Source organism: Corvus moneduloides, chromosome 3 (genome assembly GCF_009650955.1).
Source record: "Corvus moneduloides isolate bCorMon1 chromosome 3, bCorMon1.pri, whole genome shotgun sequence".
In the NCBI taxonomy this organism is placed as follows: Eukaryota; Metazoa; Chordata; class Aves; order Passeriformes; family Corvidae; genus Corvus; species Corvus moneduloides.
In genome coordinates, this window is record NC_045478.1 from 26,306,888 (window position 1) to 26,334,397 (window position 27,510).

Sequence of the window (27,510 nt, forward strand, 5' to 3'; positions counted from 1 at the left end):
CCAAACTGAAGGAAGTAGGATTAAATCAAAGTAATACCTCATGTGATTACAGCTCATTGTGTTCAAATAAAAGCTGACGTTAACATGAATGATTTGTTTGGTGGTGGGGGTGGAGAGGATAGGAGATGCTACAGCTTCTGCTCTCAGTGATTGCTATTTATAACACTGTAAAACCACAGTGAACGTGTTAAGTGCGCTGCCACGAGCGTGTGCCGCTTCAGCTTGGTATTATGGCTAAAATAATTGATTGCAGCTCTTAGATGTTATTGTACTAGTAATACATCATGTGATTCTCTATCAGTAATTCTAGGTATACAAAAACCTTGTAGATGTGGTGGTGCCTGTGATGATTAAACTGTAATTTGTAACTGTAGCTGTGTAATCAGTATGGGAACACTTTATAGTCACATCTACCTGCTGTATTTACAGCCCTCCTCTAAACAATTTACATAGAAATGAAGAGCAAATGAGACCAGAATCCTCAGCCAGCAAAACTGAGCAAAGAGAAGTATGTCAGTGCTAATTACCTCCAGCACCCTGCCGGGGCTGGCTCTCAGCAGCTCTGCAGGCTGTAATACAGTTACTGTGGGTTCAGTAGTATTCCTGTCTAATTTGCTCAGAGGTGCTGGGTAACTAATCTTCCAGCAGAAATACAGTGCTACTTAAATTATTTTCCCCAAAACTAGTCGTACTTGGGTCTTTCTGTCTTCATACTCTTCTTGTTTTGCCCTGGATTCTCTGTGCTATATAACTGTATCTCTTTATAGCAAGGCTTAGAAATCTGGGGGAAGGAAGAAGTCCTGAATGCAGAAGGAGGCTTCAGGAAATTGGCCTGCTTTATTTTTATCTGCTTTTAAAAAAAAAATATTATTATTATTCATTGTACTTTTCCGGGTGTTAATTTACGTGGATTTTGAACTATGAGCTTTATGAACTACTTAAACCATGCTGATGCAAAATCTATTTCTATCCATTCTGTATGTTTTCTCTCTATCCCACAATGTGCTTTACTATTAAATTCTGATTATTCTGAATATTACTGCTTTCCTTGTAGCAGCACTAACCTCCTCTGCACTCACTCAAGCCCATGGATATCCTTGCTCTAGGCCTATTTATAAGAGTCTCAACTTGAAACTTGGCATTGTTTGCTTGAATTGCCTTTTGACAAGCCAGAAAGCAATTCTGTCTGAGCCATGCTGAAGAGGGAGAGCTGCAGCATGACCTTGCTCTTGGTTCTTTCAAACCATAACTTTCAGGAACACTCCTGAGATCAGTCCAGCCTTATCTGTATTTTACTTTTCATTGTCTGAATTCTTTATAAGTCACATAGAGCTAATTTTTTGTTCAGGATCACACAGGATGATGGTATCTAGCAAGAGAAATTGAGATTTTCAGCACTGAAGCTCTTGGCTATGTTCCCAGACCAGGCTGGTAGTGACTGAAAGATAGCTCTTTGTTTGATGGACTGTAAGACATTAATTTTTTGGTCATGGCCAGTCTCCCAAGTTTCAACTAAGAAGTGACTGTCTGTATAACTGGTACCCCTGGTGTCATTCCCAACAGAGAGCCCTGGAAGCACTGAACTGTTCAGCAGGGGGATCTCTTGCATTCAACACAACTCGGCTGGCAATGCCATGCAGGAGAGTTTGCCCACCTCCTGCTGTGTATGTCCTGCAAATAACTGGGGCTGCAACCTTTGTTTATGAGCACTTTAACACTATTTAACGGGGGCAACAGTGACTGTCACAAACCCTGATGTGGGTTGCCTGATCACAGCGCGAATAGCAGGAAGATACGTGAACTGTGGTATCACAGAGAGCAGATTTAATCTATTCCCCTCCGAATCAGAGCTGGTAGAAGTCTGACCTTATCTGCACAAGGCTGAAGAAAGCAGTCGGCTGGGAAAGAAGCACAGAGCTGCTCCCCACACTCATTTACTCCTCCTGCAGAAGAGGTAGTGGCTTTACCTCTCATCAAATGGCAGCTGGAGCTAAGTAATCCCCCTGCAGGACTGCGAGAGCAGCACACCTTAATTCCTTCTGCACCTGAGCCACACCTTAGCTTGCTATGGAAATGAGTAATGCAGCAGGACTGCTGCTATCAGAGAGGGCAATACTGCTTTGACCCCTGGGGGACACAGTTGCCCCAAGTAATAAGGTTGTCAGATATGTGTTAGTATGAATTCTAGCAACTTGCTGTCCTCCTTTCTCACAACTTGCATGCCTGGCTATAGCTTCTAGTTACTGTATTGTATCACAATTCTCTTTTCTCACTCTTTTTTCAAGACCTCTCCCACCAAAACTTGTCCCAAAGGAGGTCTCTTCTTCATTTAAGGAAGGTTTTGTTATTGCTGCTATTTCTTAGTGCAGAGGAACCCCAGAGACCAATAACTTATTACACTGACCAAAGCTGAACAGGTTTACTTTCTCGGGAAGTTGCTTTCTGCTGTGAGAATACTGTTTCCTCAAGAATGGCACTGGCTTGCCTTTTGACTTCTTCGATGCCTATTTCCATACCATAGCTTCACGCTATATCTTCACCTGTGCAGTGGGCCAGGGGCACTAGCACTGATTTAACATCCTAAGCTTCCAAGGATTTTATCAAAGATCCTATGACAGTAACTGTCCACCTTAGAGAAGTGAAAAATCTTTATATTGAGGGTCAGCTGGCGAAGGCAGATCTCATAAATAAGTATTAAACTCTCTTGCCATCACTCTGTCCCCTGGACTCCCTGACACTCATGAGAAGCGTGCAAATACGTTGACTCATACTTCATTAAAGTACACAGACTCACCCGACTGATAGTCACCCTCCTGTTACTGCCTAGACTTGTCACAGTGAGGCGCAGTCATGAGACACATGACAGCATCTGCAGAAATGACATCTCATGTCAGACTTTGTGTCCATGTCATGCACGGAAGGCTCAAGCTGTTTACAAGCATCTGAGACAGATCAGTGTAAGTCCTCTTTGTCTGGAGGGCATGCTGGGCATTTCTCCCAAATGGCACAGAGGACGGTGGGACAGAGAGCAGCATAAGCTGGCAAGAGAACCTTTCCACTGAGGGCACTGCTAGAGTTCTTGTCTGTTGTCAGACTCAGCTGTGGGACAATGTGGATGCTTCCAGAAAACAGAAGATGGACATGACGTCCTGAGGTGCCATTGACCAGTCTGTTTTTAGAGCTGAATTTCAGGAGTCAATGCGTTCATCCTTCTGTTTGGCAATTAAGCAAGTCACGTTGTTCTCCAGCTTCACATGCTTTGACTTATCTCGTCCCCATGATGTAGTCCTTTGTAGTGCTACATGTCCTAGGTAAGCTGGGGACAGTCAGCTGCAGCCCTCCTTTGTTCATGTGCCCTGGTGCATGGCTCCTCTGTAGTCTCACTTCTTCAGAGGGCTCCCTAGGAACAGAGGCACTGAGGTCACTGAATTTAGGCAAAGCAATCTTGGCAGCAAATCTCAGTTGGTCACAGAGGCTTGTGAACACTTTGAGCCTTAAATCTGCCTCAGTATTTGTTCAGTTGGTCTCTGCTGAGCCTCCACGTTCCCTGCATCTGGTTCAATACCTCCAGTGTCAGATATTGGGTTGGAGCTGCCATGAGAAGATTGATTTTCTGAACCTGTCTCCTTTGCCTGGCATCTGGGAGGACCAGTCTCACCAACAGCTGCAAGAAGTGCATCTGAAGCACCTGGCTGGTCACTGGTTGGGACTCACAAACTGTGATGGAGATGGTCCTCCTCATCTCCACCTCTAAAATCTGCTGGGCAGCTTCCTGCATCCCTGTCTTTGCCAAGCTCTGCCAACGCACAACAAGTTCATTTGATTTTCTCCTGTCAAAGTTATCTAATCTCCTGCTGCGGGGCTGGGAAGGCTTGGGAGTGCTGGTGTGTGCCTGTCCTGTTTCTGAGCACATGTGAACGCATTTTTGAATGCTCTTCTGTAATTACTGAATACATTGATGGAAGTAAGAATCTATTGGTTCTGACGGCTATTTTTAAAAGGTATTTATAAGAAGAAGTTAACATTTTTAAGGTTTCTTGTTTTGTAGGTCTGCAAAGAGTAACAGCACACAAGCACCTAAAATGTCCTTTTAAAAACCAAAAAATAGGCAGATCACTCCAATTCCCACAGAAATTTAACAAGCTAAGCTTGCAAGATTTATCAGCTAATTTAAGAAGAACCTAACAATAAATACATTGCGACTTTGTAAGATTAAGTATTGTCAGTGCTATGCAGGGATTGAAGAACAGAGACTATTACAATAAACTCCCCCTCTCCCCTATTCCTATACCTGCACCCAATTATAATTATGCAAGAAATTAGAAATATTTCAAGAGCAGCTCTGATGTTAACTGCCTGTTTTCGAAAAGTATTTTGTGTTGCTGTGTAGATTACAAAATTGCTATTATGCAACCAGAAAGACGAGATCCTTTGAGACTGTTTTGCTATCGGAGCTCAGGAGCACATCGCCCCACTCACAGGGGTGTGGAGTGGGACTGCCGGAGCCCAGAGCCGGTGGACAGGGGCAGAGGACTGCTGGGGTATTTGTGTTTGCTAACCCTTGTGACCTTACAATTGCCCATTGGAAAGTGGATTAAAAAAAAACAAACGTGTTTCAGACAGTCTTGAGGATTTTTTTTTTTTTTTAATGTTAGACCAATGCAATTTGAGAGGGAAAACATTACCCACGGCCACGTACCTAGAGTGCGTTCCGTACATTTTATTGTGTTACTTTCCAGACAGTGTTCTAACAACTGGGAAGAAGCTGTGAGCGTGGTCTGCGCACGCTCCCGCTCGGTATTCCCGAGCGCCTCAGGTAGGGATCGGCACGTCCCAGAGTCGGTAAAATGAGCGTCCCAAGCCGCTCCCCGGCACTCCCGGTCACCACAGCAGCTCCCGCACACCGCGGGGCGATGGCAGAGCCCGCCCGAGGCGGCTGCCGGCCCGGCCGCTGCTGGGGAAGCCGCGCCCCGCCAGCCCCCCGGGCAGAGGGGAGCAGTGCGAGCCCCCGCTTCCCGACCAGCACTTTACGCTTCCAGCCGGGGGAAGCTCCGTGCCGGCGCCGTTTTTTTTTTTCCTTGGCAGAATGTTCTGCGGGCGCCCGCCCCCGGCGGCCCGGGGCGCGGCGGCGCCGGGGCGGGCGCGGGGCGGTGTGCGAGCGGCGGGCCGGATCCGGGCCCGGGCCCGGGGCGGGGCAGGGCGGCAGGGCCCGGCCCCGCTGATGTCAGCCGGGACGGGGGAGGAGGGGAGGGGGAGCGGGAGCGGCTGCCCGTGTTCCGGGTCAGGCGCGGGAATGCGCGGCGGCCGCCGGCAGCGCTGCGCTCGGCGCCCCGCGATGCCCGTGCCGGGAGGGCAGCGGCCCGCCGAGAGGCACTAGGGGAACGCCCCCGGTTCCGCCCCGCTCCGGCTCCCGCCCATTGTTCTCCCGGGGCCGCCGCGCTCGCCCGGGGCTGCTTCCCGCCGGCGGCGGCGGCGCGCTGGATGCGGGTTGCGGCCGCTGGCTCGCCGGGACCCGCGCTGCGCGGCAGCGGAGCGGGCAGCAGCTCCCGCGGCCGGCGGCGAGGAGGGGGCGGCGGTGAGCGGCGGCGCCCGCCCCGCGGCCCCCGGCGGCGGGGCGATGTTCCACTGCATCCCCCTGTGGCGGTGCAACCGCCATGTGGAGTCCATCGACAAGCGGCACTGCTCGCTGGCCGCCGTGCCCGAGGAGATCTACCGCTACAGCCGCAGCCTGGAGGAGCTCCTGCTGGACGCCAACCAGCTCCGCGAGCTGCCCAAGGTGAGCGGGAATGGAGCGGGGTCCAGGTGAGCTGCCCCGGCAGGTGCCCGCCGAGCTCCCCGGTCCAGCGCCCGCACCGAGGCTGCGGTGAGCGGATCCCGGGGCCGTCGGTCTGTGGTAGCCGCCCTGGGAGTTAAAGGAAGAGCCGGAGTTTCGGGTTGGCGTTTCCCCGGAGTTAGGTGGTAAATGAGCTTTCACGAGCAAAACCTGGAGATCCGCGTCTTGCGGGAGGGTAGATCCTGTTGGAGGGCAGGGGGGTTGGTGCCGGAGTCGCAGGACATGAGTGTATATTGTGATTAACAGTCACGTCATCGGAATTACGAGACCTTGGAGGGTATTCAACCCTCCCCTTTTTTCCCCTTTCGGTAGATACTATCTGCTCCGTACATGGGAAAACCAAAACCCTCCAGCAGATAATCGCGTTCCCGTTTCTGCATTCTACTCCTGGAAACTTCGCTGTGTGAAACACGAGCCTTTTCTGTGTCTCAGTCTTAGTCCCGCACAGTTGTCAGTGTTTTGCTTCTTACTTGAAGCATGTAGTCAGAGTTTTATGCATACTTTATTTTTGGTAGTATTGTCAACGGTGAATTCACTTTAAATTCAACATGGTTTTGAGACCTTGAGGTGGTACCTGCCAGTGTACCTCTTCAGGTGGCATTTGCAGGTTTTGCTAGACGAACTCTATCAGAGTGATTCCAGCGAGGCACTGTTGGGCTCCACAGATGCAGAATGAGTGGGAGGTATGCTCGACCTCTGACTTGAGGACCCACGAGCTTTTTCCCCGTGTTTACCCTTTAAACTTTGGACAACTCAGAAGCCTTTGTGAGCTGTGGTTGGTGGAGTTTGACACGGGAAGTGCATCTTACCTGGAAGCTGCATCTTAAAAGTGTGTGGACTCTTTACTAACTTGGAATCCAAGAAACTGAACTCACTAGCCAGAAAATTTTTGAAAAGCACCTTTGTTTGCACCTGAATCAAAGTTGCTCTGTTCCAACTGAGACTTCAACAGCCTTACTTTTTCCTTTTTGAAATTCAGTGCACTCACACATACTCTCTTTTTTCAGTCTACATAGTAAGAGTAATCGTGGTGGCTAGGTTTTCCTTCAGACAGTAGTAAAGATATGCAGTTGAACTGACATATTAAATTTGGCTTTTTCTTTTGAAAAACCTGGGCACAAGTTTGCGTCTTGTTGTGACTGAACTCTCTATCCTTCTGAAGTAGAGCAAAACTGGTTTACATAGCCTGTGTGTGGGTGCTATTTTTACTTCCAGCAGTTTTTTCTGGCTTTGTGTGCAGACCAGACTCAGGAGTCCCTTTGTACTAGACCTTTCTTCTTCGTATTGGCTTTCAGGCTTGTACACATCATATTACGGGGGTATTTAATGTGCGTGTGACTGAAATCCCATTGAAACCCATGAAGCTCTCTGATTTAAAAAAAAAAAATCCACCGCCAACTGGTTGCTGTGTACAAATGTAAAGGTTGACATCTGTTCATGGTGTTATATGGTATTAATTTCTGTAAATAGAGTGCAACTATTTATTGTTTCTCCTCTCTTCCTTGAACTGTAATATATGAAATAGCCTTTTTTTGCCCTGTGGTGCTTAAAAAGACCACTTCTTCCCATTCCTTACATTTGACTATGCATTACATCCCATATGTGTAGAAATAGCTGAGGGGGTTAAAAAACACCAAAAACCAACCAAGGCTCCTTGGCATTGCGGTAGAATCAAGCAAAAGTTGAAGTTAGAAAGAAGTTTTTTTTGTCTCTCTTTTTTTTTTTAAATGTGCATGGATCATGTTACAGGAGTCCCTAAATATACTGTAGGAATATGTTTGTGGGTTTTTAGCTGGCCTAGGAGGAATCTGATGAAATACAACCATGGAAACATACTTGTTGTATCTGTCCTAAGTACTTTGTGCCTTGTCAGCAATGCAGGGAGGCATTTTTATTGGGACTTCCTGCACGAACCTATGAACTTTCCTTGTCAGTTCCTTATTAATGATTTCTCATAAATGGAATATAGAGCTATCATCTCATGTAAATGTTGACTCTGCAGAATTCTGAGGTACAAAAATAGAGCTGCAGTCCTGAATGTGAGACTAATCTATTGAAGGTGAAACTGATGTTTAGCTGTTCTACCAGCAGATAGTTCTAAAAGTTCTCCTATAGGAATCTGGTTCAGGAGAATCACGGAAGATCTCTCAGTGGAAGGTAGTTACAGCATACATTGCTCATTCCTGTTGTATTAGAAGGGTAGTGTCAATAAAAAGTACAGATACAGAATTGGAAATAAGTGCAAAAAGCTGGGGTAGACTATACCTCTGGTAGAGAAAACACAGGGGAAACCATCAGAGTGTGTAGTTAATAAACAGTTAGGTCAGCACGGATAAAAGTGGTCATTACATCCTTAATTTAATGTAATTCATTATATTAGTCTGACCTTACATCCATTAAGTTTCTTCTCTACATACATAAAGGCAGTTACACAGAATCAAGCTAGGTTTGGGCTCAGTTGAGGTCTAAACAAGTCAGGAGAATTGTGTAACTCTCTGTGCTGGTTAGTTAGGTGTTTTTCAGTGCTTGATAAAGTCCTGAAGTTCAGTGATCTGTGCCAATTCCTGCTGAATCACCTGTGGGCTGTGCTGATGCCGTAATATAATCCATTAACACTGATAATCTGTTTGTGTCTCTGAGATGGTTGTGATGCCCCTTAGGAAATTGCTGCTGTAAAGCCTTGCCTTGGCACAGTGAAGAAGAATCGCCCTGTGAACTCCGTCACTTGCAGCAGAAGTTGCTGTGGATGGAGGAGGAAACCCCAACTCTGCTGCGCAGCTCTTCATTGTGCACACAGGCAGTTCAGGCTCATTTAACCAGTGTGGGCAGTTGTGGTCTGAAAGGTCTATTACAGCTGGCAGGAGGTCTTGTAATGCTTCTCTGAAATCGAGTAGATATTGGTGAGTTCTTTTACCAGCTTTGCCATGGCTACAAGTCAGACAGTGATGATGGCTTTATTTCTAGACATCCACTTCCCATCCACTTGCATATTTTTTTTCATCCCTTCAAATGTAAAGCTTTCTGAGGGAGATAAGTATCAGCAAATGGCATAATGAAATATGTGGACCTGCTGCATTTCTCTCAAGCTGATGAGGCAATTTGTGTTGGATGCACACACTTCTCCCCTCCCCCCCGGTTCTCTCTGCTGCCATTTCTATCAAGTAGCAATAAAAGGTGTTCTTTGGCTGGTTTGATTCAATACCCCAGTAAAAGAATACACTCTGATTCATCCTAAAATCTCCCTTTTGAGATAAAGAAGTAGTCCTAGGCTTTGTTTAATTTGCAGTCTTTTGTAGCATACTTAAAACCTCTCTTATTCTAGAATAAGTCAGAAGAGCATGGCATATATCAGGGTGTTACTGAAAAAAACCCAACAGAGCAAACACACATAAAAATCCCTTCAAAATACAGAAGACAACTTAGAGAATTGCTGTAGCATCTTGAAGGGAAATGACTAGCAGAAGGCCCCAGCCCTGTTGCTGAATTGTATGTTATGAGAGTCATGTGAAGTATCCTCAGGAGAAACAAGAAATACACTTGAATTATTTTGAAGGAATTACTTTGCTAGTTTTATTTTTGTTCTGTTGGCTGACCAAAATGTATGGTAGAGTTCTTCACCTTTTTCTAAGGGGAGAGGCCCCCATTGTTTCTGCTCTTCCCTGTGTTTTCTTCCTTGTGCATTAAGGTATATGTGGACCTGAGAAAGAACTGTTCCTCTGACTCCCTTTTCCCTTCAAGTATCTTTATTTCACTAAGCTGTATCTGTCAGCATTTCAAGAATACAAGGCTATAATTTTAGTTTGTAGAGTACTTTAAAGGTTTTTTAATACCATTTTGCTGCTGCACATTTGGTTTCCCATGTCAGTAAATGATTCTTTCACAAGGTTTCCCTAACTGCTCTGCTGGATCCCTGGGTCCCACTCTTTGCTCCACTCCCCAGTTACGTGATGCAGAACTTGTGCTCATGTTGACAGCGACCTTTTTCTGTTGTTACCACTGGTGTGTCAGACTCCTCACCCTGCATGTTCATACTTTCCCATCCTCCCTTGTCCGTAATGTTCCAGGGTGTTGCTTATTTCCTCCAACCTAAACAGCTCTGTCTGCCGTCTGTTTCTGATGCTTTGCTTCCTCTCCTGTCCTTTCTGTGCTGGGTTCTTGACTGCCCTTGCAAACATCTCTTTTCTTTGTACTCTGCTCTTTCCCCTTCCTTTCTGCTGCCTCCCAGGTTCCCTCCTCTGCTCTTGCCCTTCTTGCAGGATAAGCCAGCCTGGTGGGATGTGCTGGAGGAGCAGGCTGTATACCATTAAGCTGCTGGTGGTTTTCCACAATAATGAAGTCTCTCTGAAGCCTTTCTCGGCAGATGTGGCTGTTTTCCCACAGAACAGCAATTTCTAGCTGTCAGCATGCTTCTCGCCACTTCTGCTTTACAAGACAAATTAAAGAGCTGCACCCTTTGGTCTGAAAAGGATGGGCTATGTATAGAGTTGGTGGTAAAGTGTAGCTCTTAACTTGCTTAAATAATTCCTTCTCTTGTGTTGGATCCTAAGTGCCTTCTGTTGATTATTTTGTGTATCTGATTTTATTGGAAAAAAAAAAAAGGTCGCCAGTGTGCATAGAGTGACTTAAAATTGTAGTTTTTGTGGTTTTTTCTAAACCTGTAGCATTTTTATTTTCCTTGGGAGTGAAAACTTGAAGGATTTTTCAACTCAAGCTGTAATGTGTAGTATATCATTTGCTACACGTCAAAAATTATTCTTCACTGAAGAGTAGGCTTTCTGGCAAATTGCTTTGATAGAAGAAAATAACACGTTCTGCATGATGGGTTTCAATAGCTTCTCTAATGAAAAGCATCAGATAAAAATAAAATGCTTTCAATTCTATAGATCAGTCTGTAGTTGATGAAATGTTTTCTACGCCCCTACATTAGAATTTAAGGGCAAATACATCCTGTCAGCTTAATTTCTCTGTGCCTCCAATTTGCAATACAAATCCAAATCTCTGCATATTTCTTTTTCTAGTGATTAAAAAAAAAAAAATATCGTAGGAACCCTTGAATGCAGTATTATATTTTGGCCTTGGTATTAAATCACAGCATTCTTTGCATTGGTGGGTGGTGGAAATAGCTTATAACTCTTGTTTTGCTGCTGTTTTGCCTTGCTGCTGCTCAGTTCTTTAACTCAAAGAATAAAGACCACTTTCCCATGAGACTTCTAGCAGATGTTGTTTATGGAAAAACTCCAGTGGCCAAAAAAAAAAAATTCAAAATTTTTTCGATGTACTTACTTTAGCCTAAGAGTCTGAGGAACTCTTTTTTTCTTTCTTTTTTTGTTTTTTTTCCTTTGGGGAATGATTTTTATGTCGTATTTGTAAACCTAACATAGTGCAGTTCTGAATTGTTTCACATTTCTGAGCTTACAAATTATCTCTGTCATCTGTAATTTTTCTTCTTGGTCTTATATACTAAAGCTTCTCTGTAGAGTTACTAGATAGATGGGAGACCTTTTTCCTGAGAGACCTGGTTAAACCCTGGCCTCCTCCTGTGCCCCAGTTTCTTTGTTAGAGATGCTGCTGGTCTGCTGCTGCTTGGCATTTGGCACTGTCGGTATCTTTGTTATGTGCGGTGTTGAAATCCAGGGGGCTGTTATCTTACCAAAATCATGTGAAAGCTCCTTAAGAGTAAGCCCCTCTGTTCTTCCCATACCACACCTTTGTCTCAGGGAAAAACCTGTTCCAAGCTGAATTTCACTGTTCTATCATTGTTTCTATCATTATGCAACCATAAGCCTGAACAACACTTGTTTGGTCAGTGGCCAGTAATCTGTGGAAAGACACGATTATCATACTGTCCCTCTCTTTAAATTTGGGTTTACGGATGCTTATGTTGTACATATATAGAAGCTTTATTTCCTTTTTTCCAAAGCATAGATCTCGTTGGGTTTGGAGAGATGTGGTGAGATATCTCACATGGCTGGAGTGCTGCAGTGGATGAACACAGGCTCTTTAAGAAGGATGGGTCGGAAAGGCAAGAATGGAGAGTTGCCCTTTGAATGAGAGAGCAGCAGGGATATGTGAAGTTTTGCCTTGGGATGGGTGATGGGCCACCTGAGAGCAGGTTGGGATTAGTGGATGACATTGTTTTGGGTGTCTGCTGTAGACTGCTTGATCAGGCTGAAGTAGTAGATGATGCCTTCTTCAGATAACTGGAAGAAGTCTCATGTTTGCAGGCTCAGGTCCTCACGTGGGTCTTGAACCACATGACAGCTGGAAGGACAGCACAGCGGGACATAAGCAATCCATGAGTTTTCATTCTTAAGACAGGTGGAGATGTGAAGATCAGGGTTGCAGTAGCTGTAGTGACCATGAGGTGGTGGAGTTCAGGATCCTGAGAGGAAGGAATAGGACAATAAACAGCATCTTGAGAAAACAAACTTTGGCGTGTTTAGGATTCTGCTTGGAAGAGGTTGGTAAAAAAGATGTTTATGCTGCCATTCAGAAGGACAGGGAGAGGCTGGAGAAACAGGCAGAGAGGAATCTCATGAAGTTCAGTAAAGAGAAATACACCTGCACCTGGAGAGAAATAACCATTCAGAATTCTCCAGTACAGGTTGGGGGCCAACCATCTGGAAAACACCTTTCCAGTAGAAGGCCATGGGTGACCTGGTGGACAAGTTGACTGTGAGCTAGCAGTGCTCCTTCATGACAAAGAGAGCAAACAGTATCCTGGCCTGCGTTACACAAAGTATTGCCAGCAGGTGATTCTTGTCCTCTGGCTAGCTTTGGGGAAACAGACCTGGAGTGCTTTGTCTAGTGCTGGGTATCCCAAAAGAATGGACATACTGGACATATACTGCAGGGCCACAAAGACTGTTACGGGCTTGGAGCATCTCTCAGGATGGGAGGCTAAAAGAGCCAGAATGGTTCAGCCTTGAGAAGTAAAAGGCACATGGTTGTGTATAAATACGTGTAAATCAGCGTGCAGCCTTGCTTGGGGTGCCCTATGACCTTACAAGAGGCAGTGGGCAAAGGCTGAAACACAGGGAATTGTCTGAAATACGAAAATACTTTTTTTACTGTGAGGATGGTCAAACACTGGCATGGGTTGTCCAGAGAGGTTGTGCAATATCTGTTTATGGAGATGCTGTAAACCTGACTGGACATGGTCCTGGGTGACCTTCTCTAGGTGACCCATGCTTTGAGCAGGGGGTGGTACACTAGGTGATTTCTAGAGCCCCTTCCAACCTCAACTGTTTTATGATTCTATAGAGGGCATATCAAAGATTTTGCCATCTTTAACTTGGGTGTTTTTAATGATACAGATAGAATTGTCGTGGTTTTCCCTGTTTATTCACCCTCAAAAGTTTAATTGTTTTACTTTCTGCATTGATAGTGTCACAGTGTTTTTGCACATCTTGCTGTAAATCCTTAAAGAAACATGACTGTATGATTTGAACAAGCATGTATTTACAGTTAGTGTCAGAGAGAGAACTGTGCCACTGGGTGAAGCTGAAGCAAACTGCTACACACAGAGTAAAAGTAGTTTTATTGAAAGTTTAAGATTTTTTTCAGTATGACAAATGCTACTTAAAATACTTGCTAAGAATACGTGTAACTTTACAACTTCAGTATCTTGAGAATATGTTACCTTTTGTAAAAACCTGTTGTGAGTATAGTCAATTAGGACTACCATGCAGTATGTGCTTGAATTACTAAAATCCATAATGGTTTGTAGAGAAGCAACGTTGGATCCTTATATTGACATACTTCTAAACACAGAGCTCTGTGTTGAAGGCTACAGATAAGTTTATTACCAGATAAATATCTCTAGGTTCTCTCCTCCAAGTTTCCAGATTTTTCTGTTGTATTGCTTCGGACTTGAAGAAATACTTTACCTTTTGACATCAAATATGAAAGACCACAGTCTGATTGGCGCAGAGGAAGAACTTAGTCTGCTGTTTCCTAAACAAAGGAAAGTCATAATCTTCCCTGTGATTGTTCAAAAGATTTTTGAAGTCTGCTTGGTTTGAAATATTTTCTGATGGCAGTTTTTTGTAGTAACAGCTCAGCTCTACTGATTTTTGACCTCAGTTGAAAGAAAGTAGGTAATTATGTTTCAATACCTTTAACTTTTTTTTTTTTTGGTAAGGTGTGTACTGTTGTAGTAAACTGGTAGCATTCCCTTCTATTTGTGATGTACATAGGTGAGACAAGGTTTGTGGGCGGAGATTGTACATCTGTACCTCTAAAATAAGTTTTATGATTATAGATAGAGTTATTTTTCTGATTATATCAGTTGGTCTAAAAAAAAAGACATTACCTCCTGCCAACAGTCTTGTATACTGGAAAAATGCATGCTAGAAATTCATTAGAGAGATTACTGTGGGCTTTGGACGTGTTTTTTTTTCTCCAAATGGCAAATGCATTTAACTGCAATGAATCCATATTTCATCGCAGCAGATGTTTTCTGGCCTCTCTTAAAGGCAGAGGCAGTCCTTCTCACCACTGTGCTCTAACAAACAGCTCTAGCATGGAGTGCTCTTTAGCCTTTGTTGCTTCTGCTTAATTGACATAAAAGAGAAAGCAAATCCTTGCCTGCCAGGAGCAGTATGAGATAACCTGGTCAATGCATTGCTTGGTAGCACGGCCATTTGGATTCAGTGCTGCAGTGTATTGGTTTTTCAGAGTGGATAATCCCCTATTTGTTTTTCAAAAGGGATGTAATGACTGAGACTAGGACCTGCAATTGGCCCATCCTTGTCAATGGTTCAGAAAATGGCAGATGCTTTGAAAATAGGGCGTCAGAAGCATAGCAGGTTGATGCTGAATACCAGCTTCAGTGAGGCATTGGTATCAGTTTTGCTGTCTTCTGTAGGCCTTCCCCCACAGCCCTTCTTGCCTGGCTGATCTTTCTGTCGGGCTTTCAAGTATCCATTGGAGGGGGAGACAGCAGTTGCAGCATCTGGGTCTGTTTAGGATATGGGCCCATGAACTGTGATCTTTAATTAATACTTTTCTCTTGTTGTGAAATCTAGTAATTTTATTAATGTTTTGTATGGACTCCTGCTTGAATGTCTGCCTCCATGATGTCTTTCATTAGTATTCATGATGACAAAGTTGGTAGTAGAATGCTGTGAGACCAAAGTACAGCTTGAATATATTCTGCATACATGGTTAGGTGTGTGAAACAATCTTTCATCATGCCAAATATGCTCATGGCATATGTGAAGACAGAATTGGAGACCTCAGCTGCATGGTGTAGTTGTTCGTTTGCCAGCTTGCTACAGAACAGGCTGGCAGAAGTCTTGTGTACTGCTGTCCATCACCAGCTGCTGCTGTATCTTCTCATGGCTCCAGAGGAATTCCATTAGCTGCTTCTTTGATGCAGAGTCATCAATTGCACGATGACTCTGCTGTGCTACACCGTTGAGTTAGTCCCTTCCCTCAGAAATTGTTTAATTATCTCAGGGAGTATTTTATTTGAAAGTTAAAGTTTATTGTGCCCAAAGGATCACATGGGATCTGCATTTGTGAAACCCTGTTGCCCTTGCCAGCTGTCTTTGGTCGCAGGTGAAAGCAGGCAGAGTGACTTGAGGGATCGTGATGTTGCTAGCAGCCCTTGTGGGAGATGCCAAGCTGATAATACCCATGCTAGGCTTTACTGGAGTCTGCTGAGATCTCTTTTCACACTTCATGAATCCAGAGTAGGATTCAGCTTCCTCAGCATTTATCATGCAATTGGATTGGATGTGCTTCTAGGGGAAAGGTGTCTGTTTTCTGTGCTCTTGCTGGTTTTCCTCAGTGCTCCCACCTGTGCTATTGGCAGAAGTCTCTGGGTTGGATGTTAAGACAGTGATGTACAGGATTACATCCTAGAAGGAGTTTTTTGCTCCCGAGTTAGTTGTGGATTTCGACTGAGGGTGGATGTCTTGAGGCTTGAGTGGAGTGCATGGTTCATTACAACTTGCTGAGAGCTCCAGACTGGTATGTCCACCAGCTGACTGGAGTAGAAGTGATGTTTGGAGTCCCACCAGCTGGTTACTGTAGGGTATTGAATGTCCTATCTTCTTGGAATTCTTAGCACTGGGTGACCCCTACTGATCGTCTTTCAAAGGCCGTTCTGTTGATGACTTCTTCAGAAGTGGGTTGGGGAGGAATGAGGAGAAGCTCACCCTTCCCTCTTTGCCTTTGCTCTTCAGACAGATGGGGAATGTGCACGTATGGTTGTGCCAGTGCCTGGTTATTAAAACCATCCCAAGGAAGCAGAGTGCTTGAATTCAGTAGTGCTGCTTCATTATGGTATTTAATCTTTGTTTTCCTCATAGTGTCCTGACCACCATGCAGTGTGTTCACCTAAAGTGAGCTGGGCTTCCTCTGCTCCCACTGGAGCCATGCAACAATGCAGACAAAATGATAACTTCTAGGGGCCAAAAGCAAGGGACTGGGGACCTTGTTGGGGAGCAGCTGTGTTGCGAGGTTATTTCATGGATTTGATGCCTTATCTCTTCTTTACTGCCTTGCTTACCAAAATTACCTTTTCTACTTGTGTTTGCCTGAAGAAAGACCTCAGAAAAAATTCTTTCTGAGGCAGTATAAAAAGTGTGGGGAAGGATTGACTGTGATTTCCCTTATCCCGTGACTGAAGGAGGACACACAGCTGGTGATTGGAAGTAAACAAATGAAATGATGTCCCCATTGACTTTTGTTTACAATGTAAGAGAAGAAAATGGAGCCTGATGTAAGATTTGAAACAAGAATGCATCTAGGAGTTAAACTGTGTTTAAATTACTATGTACCACTTCTTAATTCTAAAGCACAGATAGCCTTTGGTTGCTCATTTGTAAGTTTGGAAAATGGGTGAAATAAATACAGATTGTACTTAAGAAACAGAACCTAGTAACATTCTCTTCTCATAGCTTACTTAATTAATTTTAATATAATAATGTAATTGCCCGAAGAAGCCTTAAAAGCTGAGGCAGCATGTGTATGTGGAAAATCCATACTGGTGTCTAAGGGATATTTGACATAAGAGCAAACGCTTACAAATTCTTAATCTTGTCAGCAACAGCTAAAGTGCTTGCAAAAAACCCCAAAAATGGAAGCAAAAAATCAACAAACCCTCATCCTATCTGATGTGTATGTAACCGTGAAACAAGTTAATTTGCAGTTTTCTTTCTCCTTTACATCTCATTCTAATTTTTACTGCTTCTGCTGGCCCATTGTGAGAATTAGGCAGTGGATTCATAAAGGTTCTAATTTTAATTCTCTTTGCTGCTAGTAGTAGCCTTTTTATGGAAATGTTTTGCTTAACACAGTAACATTTAGTTATGCTACCTGTGCCAGATGGGTTTGGAGTGTGACATGTCTCTAGCACTGCAAAGGCTCTAGCAGCTCAGATGTTGCTGAAATGTTGCTCTTCCCCTTAAACAGCATTAGCCGCAAATGCGTCTTTGTTCCCTCCTATTTCAATTATTTCAATTGTCTGTTGTTCCCATGGATCTCCATTTATGGTTTTTTTATTCCCATCAGCTAAGGTGCTGAATTTTCAGGGAAAATTGTCAGATATGCATGTTCTTTGTTTCAGGAGTGAATTGTTTCAGGAGCTATTGAAAGAAACCCAGAGATATGTTGTCTTGGCCACTTGCAAGGGAGAAAATATCCTACTAGTTTGGCTTAATTCTCTTAACTTTTTTTTTTTCCCCTAGAATTGAATGCCAGTTGGAGTGGTATTCTTAAAAAAAAAAGTTATAAAAAATGAGAACTGTGGGATCACACTGTCTGTTTATACTTTTCAGTGAGTCATGCACTTACCTGTTACTTTTTTTCTTCCGTTGGTTGACATCGACCCAATTTTGTCAGAATGAAGTTTTTTTTAAAATGTGTGTCTGGGTGAGAGAGACTTGGTTAGTTTTCCAGTGAGAGGAGGGATCTGTTCAAGATGTATGTTCTTAGAAAATCCATATAATAGAAGCCTCTATAAATTCTTTGATAGGAGGAAAAGCTTCGATTGAGGATTGGGAATTGTTACTAAATAGCAAGTTATAGGCTACTTCAGTGCTTTATGCTCATGACATTATTTTTCTCATTGAGGCACTATTAATTAGGCTGGCTAAACTAAGCAGCATTAAAAGTGTTGCCAAGATACTTACAGAGACGTTGGGTCTGCAATCAAAACCTGCTATTAGAGCCTGCTGGGTGGATATGCTGCTCTGGCCAACAACCCCATTGCACTTTGGATCGTGTTAGAGCTTATCAAATAGATGCAGAATTGTTGTTAGATACATCAAATTAGGAACATGTTTCTTGTTGGCATGGACTTAAGAAATCACTGATATTTATACACATGCATATATGTATCTGTTTACATTTGTTCAACTCTCTTGAGAAAGCTTTTAATTCTCTTTGTTCCCTGTGGCCTTTTTGAAAGGTAGAACATACACGGCCAAAAGGAATTGCTTGACTCTCCAGCAGTGCTTCAGAGCACTAATGATGTGCCTTAGATAAAGGAAGAACACTTACTGAAATGGGAGTAGGATGCACTAAACATACAAGAGTGATTGAGTCGTGTAGTTTAAAGGAAAAAAAAAAAACAAATGAGAAGTTCAAAGAAATGCCATTAATGTAACTCCAGTTTGATTTTATTTAGGAAATGGTGTTATTCATTAAAAAATTGTTATGCAAACAGAAAATAAAGCTTCCAATTAATTTGTCTTTTAAGTAGTAGTCAGTTAAAGAAACAGGAATGTATTTAAATATTGTGTAATGTTGCTTGTTGCAGATGTGCTCTGCACATTTAATAAATATATACTGCATTGGGACACGGTAATGTGAGGGTCCTTTAGCCTTCCTGGGGATATCCAGCTCTTAACAGGCTTTTGATGACTATTCTGTCTTTTAGCCATGTTCCTTCTGTCTTTGCTCATTTGCCATTGAATATCTGTCAGGGACAACTGTTGCTTAGGATAAGATTTGTAGTAGAACATCAATATTTGTAACTGTCATATAGTTTAGCAGCTACACGCTGCCTTGAGGAACACATTTTGGCAAGTATTTATTTTGGAGTGTTAGGACAGATTGGGATTTCTTCTGTGGAGTGTACTCCTGCTATGTTTTCACAAAAGTGTCTTTAAGTGCTTTTCTAAGCTTCTGATGGATTCTTGGTTTAGTCATATTAATAAATATTTAGAAAAAGGGCTACATTTGTTTTAAGATAAGAATGGTAACGATATGAAAATGCAGTTATGGATCTTTTGAGGACAATGAAGGATTAAAAAGCATTTGTGGCTATTTTAATTGGAATTTATGTTTTCAGGGAGCTAGAAATATGGAAGTATAGGGTTTTTTTAACCTTCATCTTAAAATTTCAACTCTGTTATAAAACACTTTTAATATGGGTGGAGGAGTGCCATTCTGACTCAAAAATGCCTTTGAGATTTCACATTCAGGTCTGGTGCATCTTTTACTGCTGAGCGTTTATCAACTTTTTAAAGCTCTATCCTTTTTATTCCCTAAAAGGAACCCATGTTTTTGAGGGAAAACACATTAGTTTCAGTTGCGTTTTATTTTTCTGTGACGAAGTGTATATTGAAAAGATTGATGCAGAAATGCAAAACTCTGCACTTAAAAACCTGATTTATGATATTGAACAGAAGACGCTCAAAATAAGATTGAAAACCTGTACTGTAATACAGATTCATGAGACTGCTTTTATCTTGTGTCCTAGTAAGATGCCTTACTCCTCCTTTTTGTGTCAATCTAAGTCATATCTGAGTGACATTTAGAGCACATACTCCAGCACCTAAATAAAACAAAAACTAAAAAAGAGGTGCTAATTTCCTAGAAGAGATTGCAGGTGATTAAATGTTAGCAGGTGTCCCAAATTTACAAGTATCTTCCAGTTACCCTACGGGGGGGCAAACCCATGGGGTGCAGGCACGCACACATGCTGCGAGTGGGTGAGATGGAGATGCACGTTCTGACTCCTGGGTGAAACTCCTCCTGCACTCTGGGAGCACCAAACTCGCTCAGAATTTGAGGAGTCCGTTCAGTTTTGATCAAGATGACTTGTATGTAAAGTCATTTCATTCTGCACAAATCCTCACCCCTTGCAGTCACTCTCCTTCAAAGGCCTGCCTGGGAGAGTGGAAAGTTGCGATAAGAGCTCCACAACTTTCTTAGGAATGCCTACATCTCATTAGGTTTTAAATGATCATTTTTCTCTTTCAGTCACCAGCTGCTCCCAGTGCCTGGGGTTGACCTGGCTTTCAGCTTGGCCTGTTTAATTGCTGTTTTGTCTTGCTGCCAGACCCCCTGAGCCCATAGCTGGGGGTCAGGGAAAGTTGCCATCCTGTCTGCGTTGTGTGCCTGTGTCCTCACTGTGGACAGGGCTGGCTTAGGTTTTTCCTCAAACAAAGAAGACCTGAAATTGTGTGTATCCTGCCCAACTTTCATTAGTCTTTCTGAAACTGGGCCACAGAACAGACGGTGTTTGAGGCTGGAAAGAAAGCCTTCCTGAGGGAGGCTGGTTCTGTAACCTAGTTGGTTTTGGTGTTCACCGGTGAAGAAGACCTTGTCAGCACCTCTTCGTCAGTTTTCTGGATCTCGTTCTTTAGCAGTGTCCCTCTGCATTAACTTCCTAATGAGCCCTGGTGTGTAATTAGGATGCTTTTAATTACTCTGCCTGGTAGTCTCACTCCATTAATGACTTGAAGCTGGCACTCTGGATTTTGCTAGTGTCTGTCTGTAATGATCTTTAACAGCAAGGTTTACGGATTTTTCTTTTTTTTTTACATAAATTTTCATTTTAGGTAAAACACGGGTTATAGTTTGTTTTAATTTTTACATGTAAACAAAATGTTCATTCTGATACAGGTCTGAAAGAGATTTACATAACTAATGCCTTGCAATAGCCTTAATTAGCTCACATTTTGAAAGTGATTCCTGTTATTCCTCATTGTTTATCATGCCTATATGTGAGTTATGTGAATATTTTCTGACATGTAATTTTTTCTTTCTTTCAGCCTTTCTTCCAGCTTGTGAAGTTACGGAAACTTGGACTTAGTGATAATGAAATCCAGCGGCTCCCTCCAGAAATAGCAAATTTCATGCAGCTGGTGGAACTTGATTTGTCTCGAAATGGTAAGCTCCAAAGTTAATTTGTTTGATTTTATACAGTCCTATGACATGGTCTAGAAAACCGGGTTAGTAGGGTTTTTCTGTCTCAGAAATTGTTATCTGTATCCTGCAGAACACTTTTCGGTGTAATTCATGGATTTGCCTGTAGTTCTAGAGGGGAAGGAGGGAAAGAGAAGAGAGGAGCTTGTGGTAGAAATACAGCAATAAAATAATCCTTGACTGTAGTTCTGCGTTTCTAAGACCCTGCTTTATTTTCCAGTTTAAAAAATGCTTTATGTGGTAGTTTTATATGTGTTTCTGTCACTATGTTGACTTCTTTTCCCATGCTTTCTGAAATGCCTGGCATTTAGAGATGGAAAAAAACAGGGAAAAGAAAAAAAAGTTGAAAAAAAATAAGGCTGCTTTCTGTGCTCAAAAAAGGACTGCCTGTGGGTTAGAAGTCCAGTTCTTTATCTCTGCTCTGCTCTTTACCTGGGATTAGCAAGAGGCAGAGTGCTGGTATTTCTAGTTGTACTTCTGGAAGAAGAATCAGTCTGTTTGTCATCTTCGGTGATAAATTCAGAAAAGAATGCTGGGACAAAGTATCTTCTAAAATGTGTTGGTGGAAACAACATGGGTTTATCGTTTGCTTGCAATGCTTGTTGCATGTATTGTCCTGCATTGTGATGGAGTGAAAACTTTTTTTTTTTTCTGTGGCCTGGTGAACTTACCAGTTCTACAAGAAGTTAAGGGGCTGGTGGGTCACCTTTAAGCAGCCTTATGACCCAGTGGTCTAGAAACAGTGAATCTGTGTTACCAAATTAGAGCAACTGTCAGCTATTTTTGCCTCCTTACATGCAGTGCATGTGCACAAAAATGCTCTCTGAGCTGTGATGGAAGGGGTGGGAGCGATCAAGGTTGTGTAACCTTTTAAATAAATGCGGGTTGTACTTGAATATTCAAGAAAATAATTAGTGTAATGGAGAATCTTTTTTGCTTTATGGTTTAACTTCACATCGACTCTTTGTGACTGAGGAATATTCTGTTGCTACTTCACCTTTCTGTAGCATATTTCCTTTATTTATTTGGTGCTTTAAATTCTGTCCTTATCTGATAATATAACTGATGAAGCATAATGAGTCTCCAGGCAATTGCTGAAAAATTTCTGTGAACCATATAATTTTATGCACATTTGGAAAACATTTTAAGAGAAGAAAACTGGGAAAAAAAACAAGAGACAGAAGAGACAGATTAGTTAAAACATTCTAGAAATACATGAACATTAGTTGATGTGGTATTTGGCTACTGAGTTTGGCTGAGTTGGGTGCTGTCAGTGACAGACCTTATACAAAAAGAAACCCTCTGTTGGCTTAGTAATTCTCTTTGCAAATGAGTAACTAGTTGGAAAAGAGCTGGTGGATCAGAGCCATGTGAACTCTTGTCAGCCTGACTTGGAAGTTGGCTTGAGAACTCAACTGTAACAAGAGCAGATGGTGTGAATGTTTATGGCTGGGTAGATGCATGTGTCATTAGAAGTTACTGCACAGGGAAGTATTTTCTCCAGTAATGGGTTGAACTAATGCAGGTGGCAGGGAGCAGTTGCTTTTCTACATCCAAGGTTCGGTGTTAAAATACCCATTTTATTGCATTGCTTTCTTTTCTTTGTGTTTCATTGCAGAAGGTGACTGATAAGGCTTCCCTCTACTTAATTATGTCCCAGTTACTGCATGACTTGACCCTTCAAATGAAAAATGCACCATGCAATGTGGTGCAGGGTAGCTGTGGCAGAAGATAACTAGTATTACTTTCCGCTGTTTGGTTGTTTCATGGTTGTCTCATGGTTCTCCAAATCAAAAGGCAAAACACACACCATCTGGGATGCGGCAGGGGGAATTCTTGCAAAGGTTTTTGGGATTACAGTATTTTGTTAGCTTTGTATTTCGAACCCACCTTTCAGTACGTCTCATTCTAAACCTGCCACAGGTTTGTCCTGTTCAGTGGTTTGCACTCCAAAAGGTTTTGTTTTTCTAACTGTCCAAAACTACTTAGGAAAAAAAAAAGTGAACTCTTCGTATTCCTTTCAGGCAGAGAAAAAGAGCCCTGCTTTTCAAAATGCAGTATGCTGCATGAATAGGAAAGTGTGATGGTGACATCTGAGCTTGGGAAATAAGAGATCATTGTTCTGTGTTTTTTGTTGTTCTAGTTGTCTGGTTTGGTGCACTAATTGCCTTCAGTTCTGGCCATTCTGTTTCCTCAAGAGCTTAAAAACGCAGATATAAATTCATTTAATATTGTCTCCACAGGAATAGCTTTCTCTTTTTTAACCTCTCATCACAGAAGGAGGAAAGGATTTTCAATAAACGGAGTGCTTCCACTTCTGCCATAATAAAATGGTAACATACCTTCCTTTCTCCTGCTTTACAACCCTTTGATCAGCATATGATCTTTGAAGCCACATGAGATGGTGGCTATATCATACGGATGGACTTGGGTGCTCTTCCAGGCTGCAGTGGCCAGCTGTACTTGGAGCAGCAGTGAGGTGTTGAATCTGGAGGAGGGATCAGTCCCTCCAGGCACAATCCCTCCTGATCTTTGGAGGTAGCTCTGGATACCCGTGCCATGCAGTGTTATGTGCTGTGTAATAGCCCTGCTTCATAGGCACTTGGAAAAGGTCCATAAGGAAACTCTTAAATGTGTCTCTCTCAAATTCTCAAGTGTTTTAAAATGCCCAAGACATGCTAGTATATGTTAAAAATGTGCTACAATAATTAATTCTTCAAGCAGTTTCTTGGTCAATGAGTGAATATCGAACTACAAAAATCTCTCCAAGAAATAAAACTAAAAAATCTTCAGCAGATGTAAATTTGATGCTCCCTGTGTATGTGAGAGAAGTCTGGGGAGGGTAAGGATAGCCTCAGTGGTGCAGAAGGAAAAGGATTTGGGAAGGTAAGCAGCCATATATTCTTAAACTTTTCCTGGATTGTTTGCATGTTGATGTTTCTTATTCCCTGCAAGGCCATGTGTTCATGCAGATTTTCCTAGGAAGCATCCCCACTGTGCTTTTCTAGTCTGGCTGAGGCTGTTATTTGCGCAAAGGTTGAATGGATGAATCAAGGACTGGAATATAAGAGGGCAGAGAAGCTGTGCTAAGAAAACAGCATAGTGGTGGTGAATGCTTTGAAGGTTATTTGGCAATCCTGTTTATCTCTGCCTCTTAGTATCAGGTTGTTCAAAAAGCTGATGTACTTGTTGCAAGGCTAAAGGAAACAGACTTGTAGGATTTCAACAGTGATGCCTGAGCTTTTGACTTGCTGGCAAAGCATGTCTGAAACTCAGAGTATTCCCTGAGATAGATAGTCACCTGCTGTGTGTCTGAAAATACTTCTGGTTTTGTCAGACTCCCCAAGCTTGGTTAAATCTTTTCCTGGATTCTCATATCATGGGTGAATTCTGTGAAGACACTGGGTCACTGAAACATTCTTGCTTGGTGACCCTAAAGTTTGGGTACTCTCCAGTTCTTTGCATTGAGCTCCAGTGCAAGTTTTTGCTCTGCATGACAGAGGGAGAGCTTCTGCTCTAAGCATAATCAGAAGTGTCTGTGTGCTGTTTTTATTCCCATAGCACTTGGACATTCCCTCAGGCAATTCCTGAAAGACCCCGTGATTCATAAAGTGCAATCTCCCAAGGTAGAAAGACGTGCTTGAATTTCTACAGTTCTTTCCTGGTGCCTGGACTGGCACTTCATTAAGCTTCCCTTTCTTCCGAAGGCATGCCGTGTGTTTCAGATCCCTGTGAGTTGTAGCAGGTTGCTACCCATGCTGTTCACCCCCCAGAGATTTTCTTCAGTGACTCCATCCCCCCTTTTCTTCTTGCACAGCCCCTGGAGGCCAAATTCTTAAAGCTTAAGGCCCTGCCATCCCAGGTTCATTAAAATGTTAATGGCTTTTCTTGTTCTGTAGCTGCTTCTAAACAGGAGGGGCAATGCATAAAGTGTCTTTAGTTAATTTAATGCATGTTGATATTTGGGATTATGTATACTATGTATGTATGCTGTGTTCTTCCAGAGGTGATGCAATCCTTTTTAGTATCCCTTTTCTCCTAGAAGAGGGGTTTTTGTTTGCCTCTGACAAAAATATTCAATCCTCCTAACTCCACTGATGTGTTTTTGTCATGATATTGCATGTTCCTTAAAATGCCCCGAAGGTGTTAATTTAACTGTTGCATTCTTATTTGAAAGAAATTTCTATCCTGCACACACTTTCTCTTAACAGGTGTGCTGTGGAAGCCAGGTTTTGTTCCTAATGTCATACACCTTTCACAGCCATTGACACATTGTCAGCAGCTTGTTTAATTCAGCTCTTCTAGCATCAAAAGAAAATTATTGTGAGCTGGGATGCTAGACATGAGGCACTGGAGTGGCTTTCCTACCCTTCCCAGCTTCAGGAGTGCCATTTGAACCGTCCTGCTGTCCACCCCTTTCTCTGATGCAGGCTAACCCCGTTGCTTTTGTAGGAGAGGAGCTTCTTGCACTGCTGTGTCTACCTGTGAGATGCTGTCTCTTTGTGACCAAAGCCTGGCAGGCTTTTCTGCTGCTTCTCTTGCTTCCATTGAATGTGTGTACTGAGGACTTGGTCATGCAAGCCTGTAGCATTGGTAGTTGCTCTGTGCTGGCAGTTTTGCACTGACTGACTGTAGTGACTTTCCAGCTGGCAGCAGGTAAAGGGACTCAAATGGTGTGTTCTTCTCTGGAAGTGGTCTGTGACCTTGCAGTTCGGTGTTATGTCCAAGCCCCAAGTCTCAAAACTGTGGAAAAGATGCAAGTGTGAGTGCAGTGGGAGAATTAAATGGATTTTTATATTACTGGTAGATAGATTATTCTGGTTCTGTTTGCTGACTCAGCTCTCAGTGGAGCTGAGATCCATTACCTTGTGAGCTGAGGAGTGATGGGTTTGGCTGTGGCATCTATTGAGGAAATCTCTGTGTGGGTGCATCTTGTTAAGCTATATTTGGCTCTGCATGATGCTTGATGCCAAAATCTCAACATGGTTCTTTACTGTGATATCCAATAAGAATAATACTGTTTGTTTAATGTGTACAGTTCATATTTCATAGCCACCTCAGAGAAGAATTCTGGCTACATGATAGTTGCTACCCATTTTTGTAGTTTCTGGCTAAACTGATCTTATGATTGTATTGATAGTGGGGTTGTTCTGGACACAAGTCTTGTGACATCAGGATAGTCTCATTCCAAAATCCTCTCTGCACACAGTTGCCATATGCTGTCATTTATATGAAAATTATTACAGATTTGACCAAAGATAAATCTGCTACTTTAGGATTACCATAACAGTAGAGATGGTTCCTCACAAGCATCTCAATAGTCACTACACTGTGTAAGGAAAGATTACACTGCTGCTGTGCAAGGCCTGGGCAGGGTCCAAGACTTTGGAAGTCAGTCTCTAGAAGATCCAAGTGCTCCATGAGCCTTATTCTTATGCTTTCCTTGCTTCCAAGATGGATCACAGTTGCAAATTTAGAAACTTGTATTTTGTTCTGTCTTCAGTTCTCAGGGTACTTGGAGAACTCTACAACAATGGTATTTTTCTGTTCCACTTTCAGCTGCAGGTGATTTGATATTTCTGCTTTTTATTTGAAATGTTTATTCTTTCTAGCCACTTTACAACCTGACAGTCTCTTTAGAGATCTTGGTCATCCTCAGGACACCACATGCATTGTGTGATAGGTAAATTTCATTGAACAAATCATTGGAGGGCCAGGTGAGCAGGCAGCATCTTTCCTGCAGAGCATCCATCAGTCTGTCCTGCTGAAGAGCAGTGTAGAATCTCTGCTTTTCTAAAACTCTGAGACTCAGCTGACTTGTTTGTATCAGTGCCTGCACATCAGTAGTGCTTTCCCTTTTTAATTCAGCCATCTGCTCTCAAAGGTATACCTGTCATCTGTACTGTAGGATTACCTCCCTTATGCTCACAGAACAAGTGCTCTCCTTTTCCTCTCCCCCACTGAAAGCAGGATAACCAGTATTTTTTCAAACTAGAAATTCTGAGGGAGGAAAGGCTTGAACACTTGTTTCAGTTCAGCCTGGCCTGCTGATCCAGCTATTCTACAGTGAAGAGATAAGCTAAGTAGGGAGAAGCACTTTGAGTCTTCTGATCCTGTCCCACAGCCTCACATGGACTCTGCTCTTGTCTGGCCGCTGCTGCTGTTACTTTGTGCTTTTTGCATGGAGTCTGGCTGTCACCTCTGCTGCACTTCCACAGCATCTGAGCAGAGACTTCCTCCATGAAATCCTCTTCTCTGCCTGCCACCAGCTGCCTTGATGTGAATGTACTGATAACAGGTCTGGTAGCAAATAGCAAAACGTGGAATGCTGAGAGATAAATGGGAATTGATGCTTGCTTGCTCAGTGGACAAAGAAAAACCTCAAGCCAGCTACCTGTGTCAGAAGGCAATATAGTTGACAAGTGCATCTCTTTTGTTAACATATGCACCTGCTGGATGTTGCTTGTTTGTCTTCTGGTTTGTGTCCAGGGGAGTGCTTATGGACAAAC

At 42.9% G+C, this 27,510-nt stretch overlaps 1 protein-coding gene across 2 annotated transcripts in view; it reads left to right on the forward strand.

The window, feature by feature from the left end:
- The first annotated feature begins 5,545 nt into the window (after positions 1–5,545).
- LRRC1 (leucine rich repeat containing 1) overlaps positions 5,546–27,510 on the forward strand; it is a 98,129-nt gene continuing 76,164 nt past the window's right edge. Inside the window, exons 1-2 of one of the 2 annotated variants that reach the window (XM_032104644.1) lie at positions 5,546–5,776; positions 20,848–20,965. In XM_032104644.1, coding sequence (XP_031960535.1) covers positions 5,618–5,776; positions 20,848–20,965 — 277 coding nt within the window. In that variant the 5' untranslated portion in view covers positions 5,546–5,617. The remainder of the gene's footprint in view (positions 5,777–20,847; positions 20,966–27,510) is intronic. The other variant, XM_032104645.1, reaches the window with a different exon arrangement.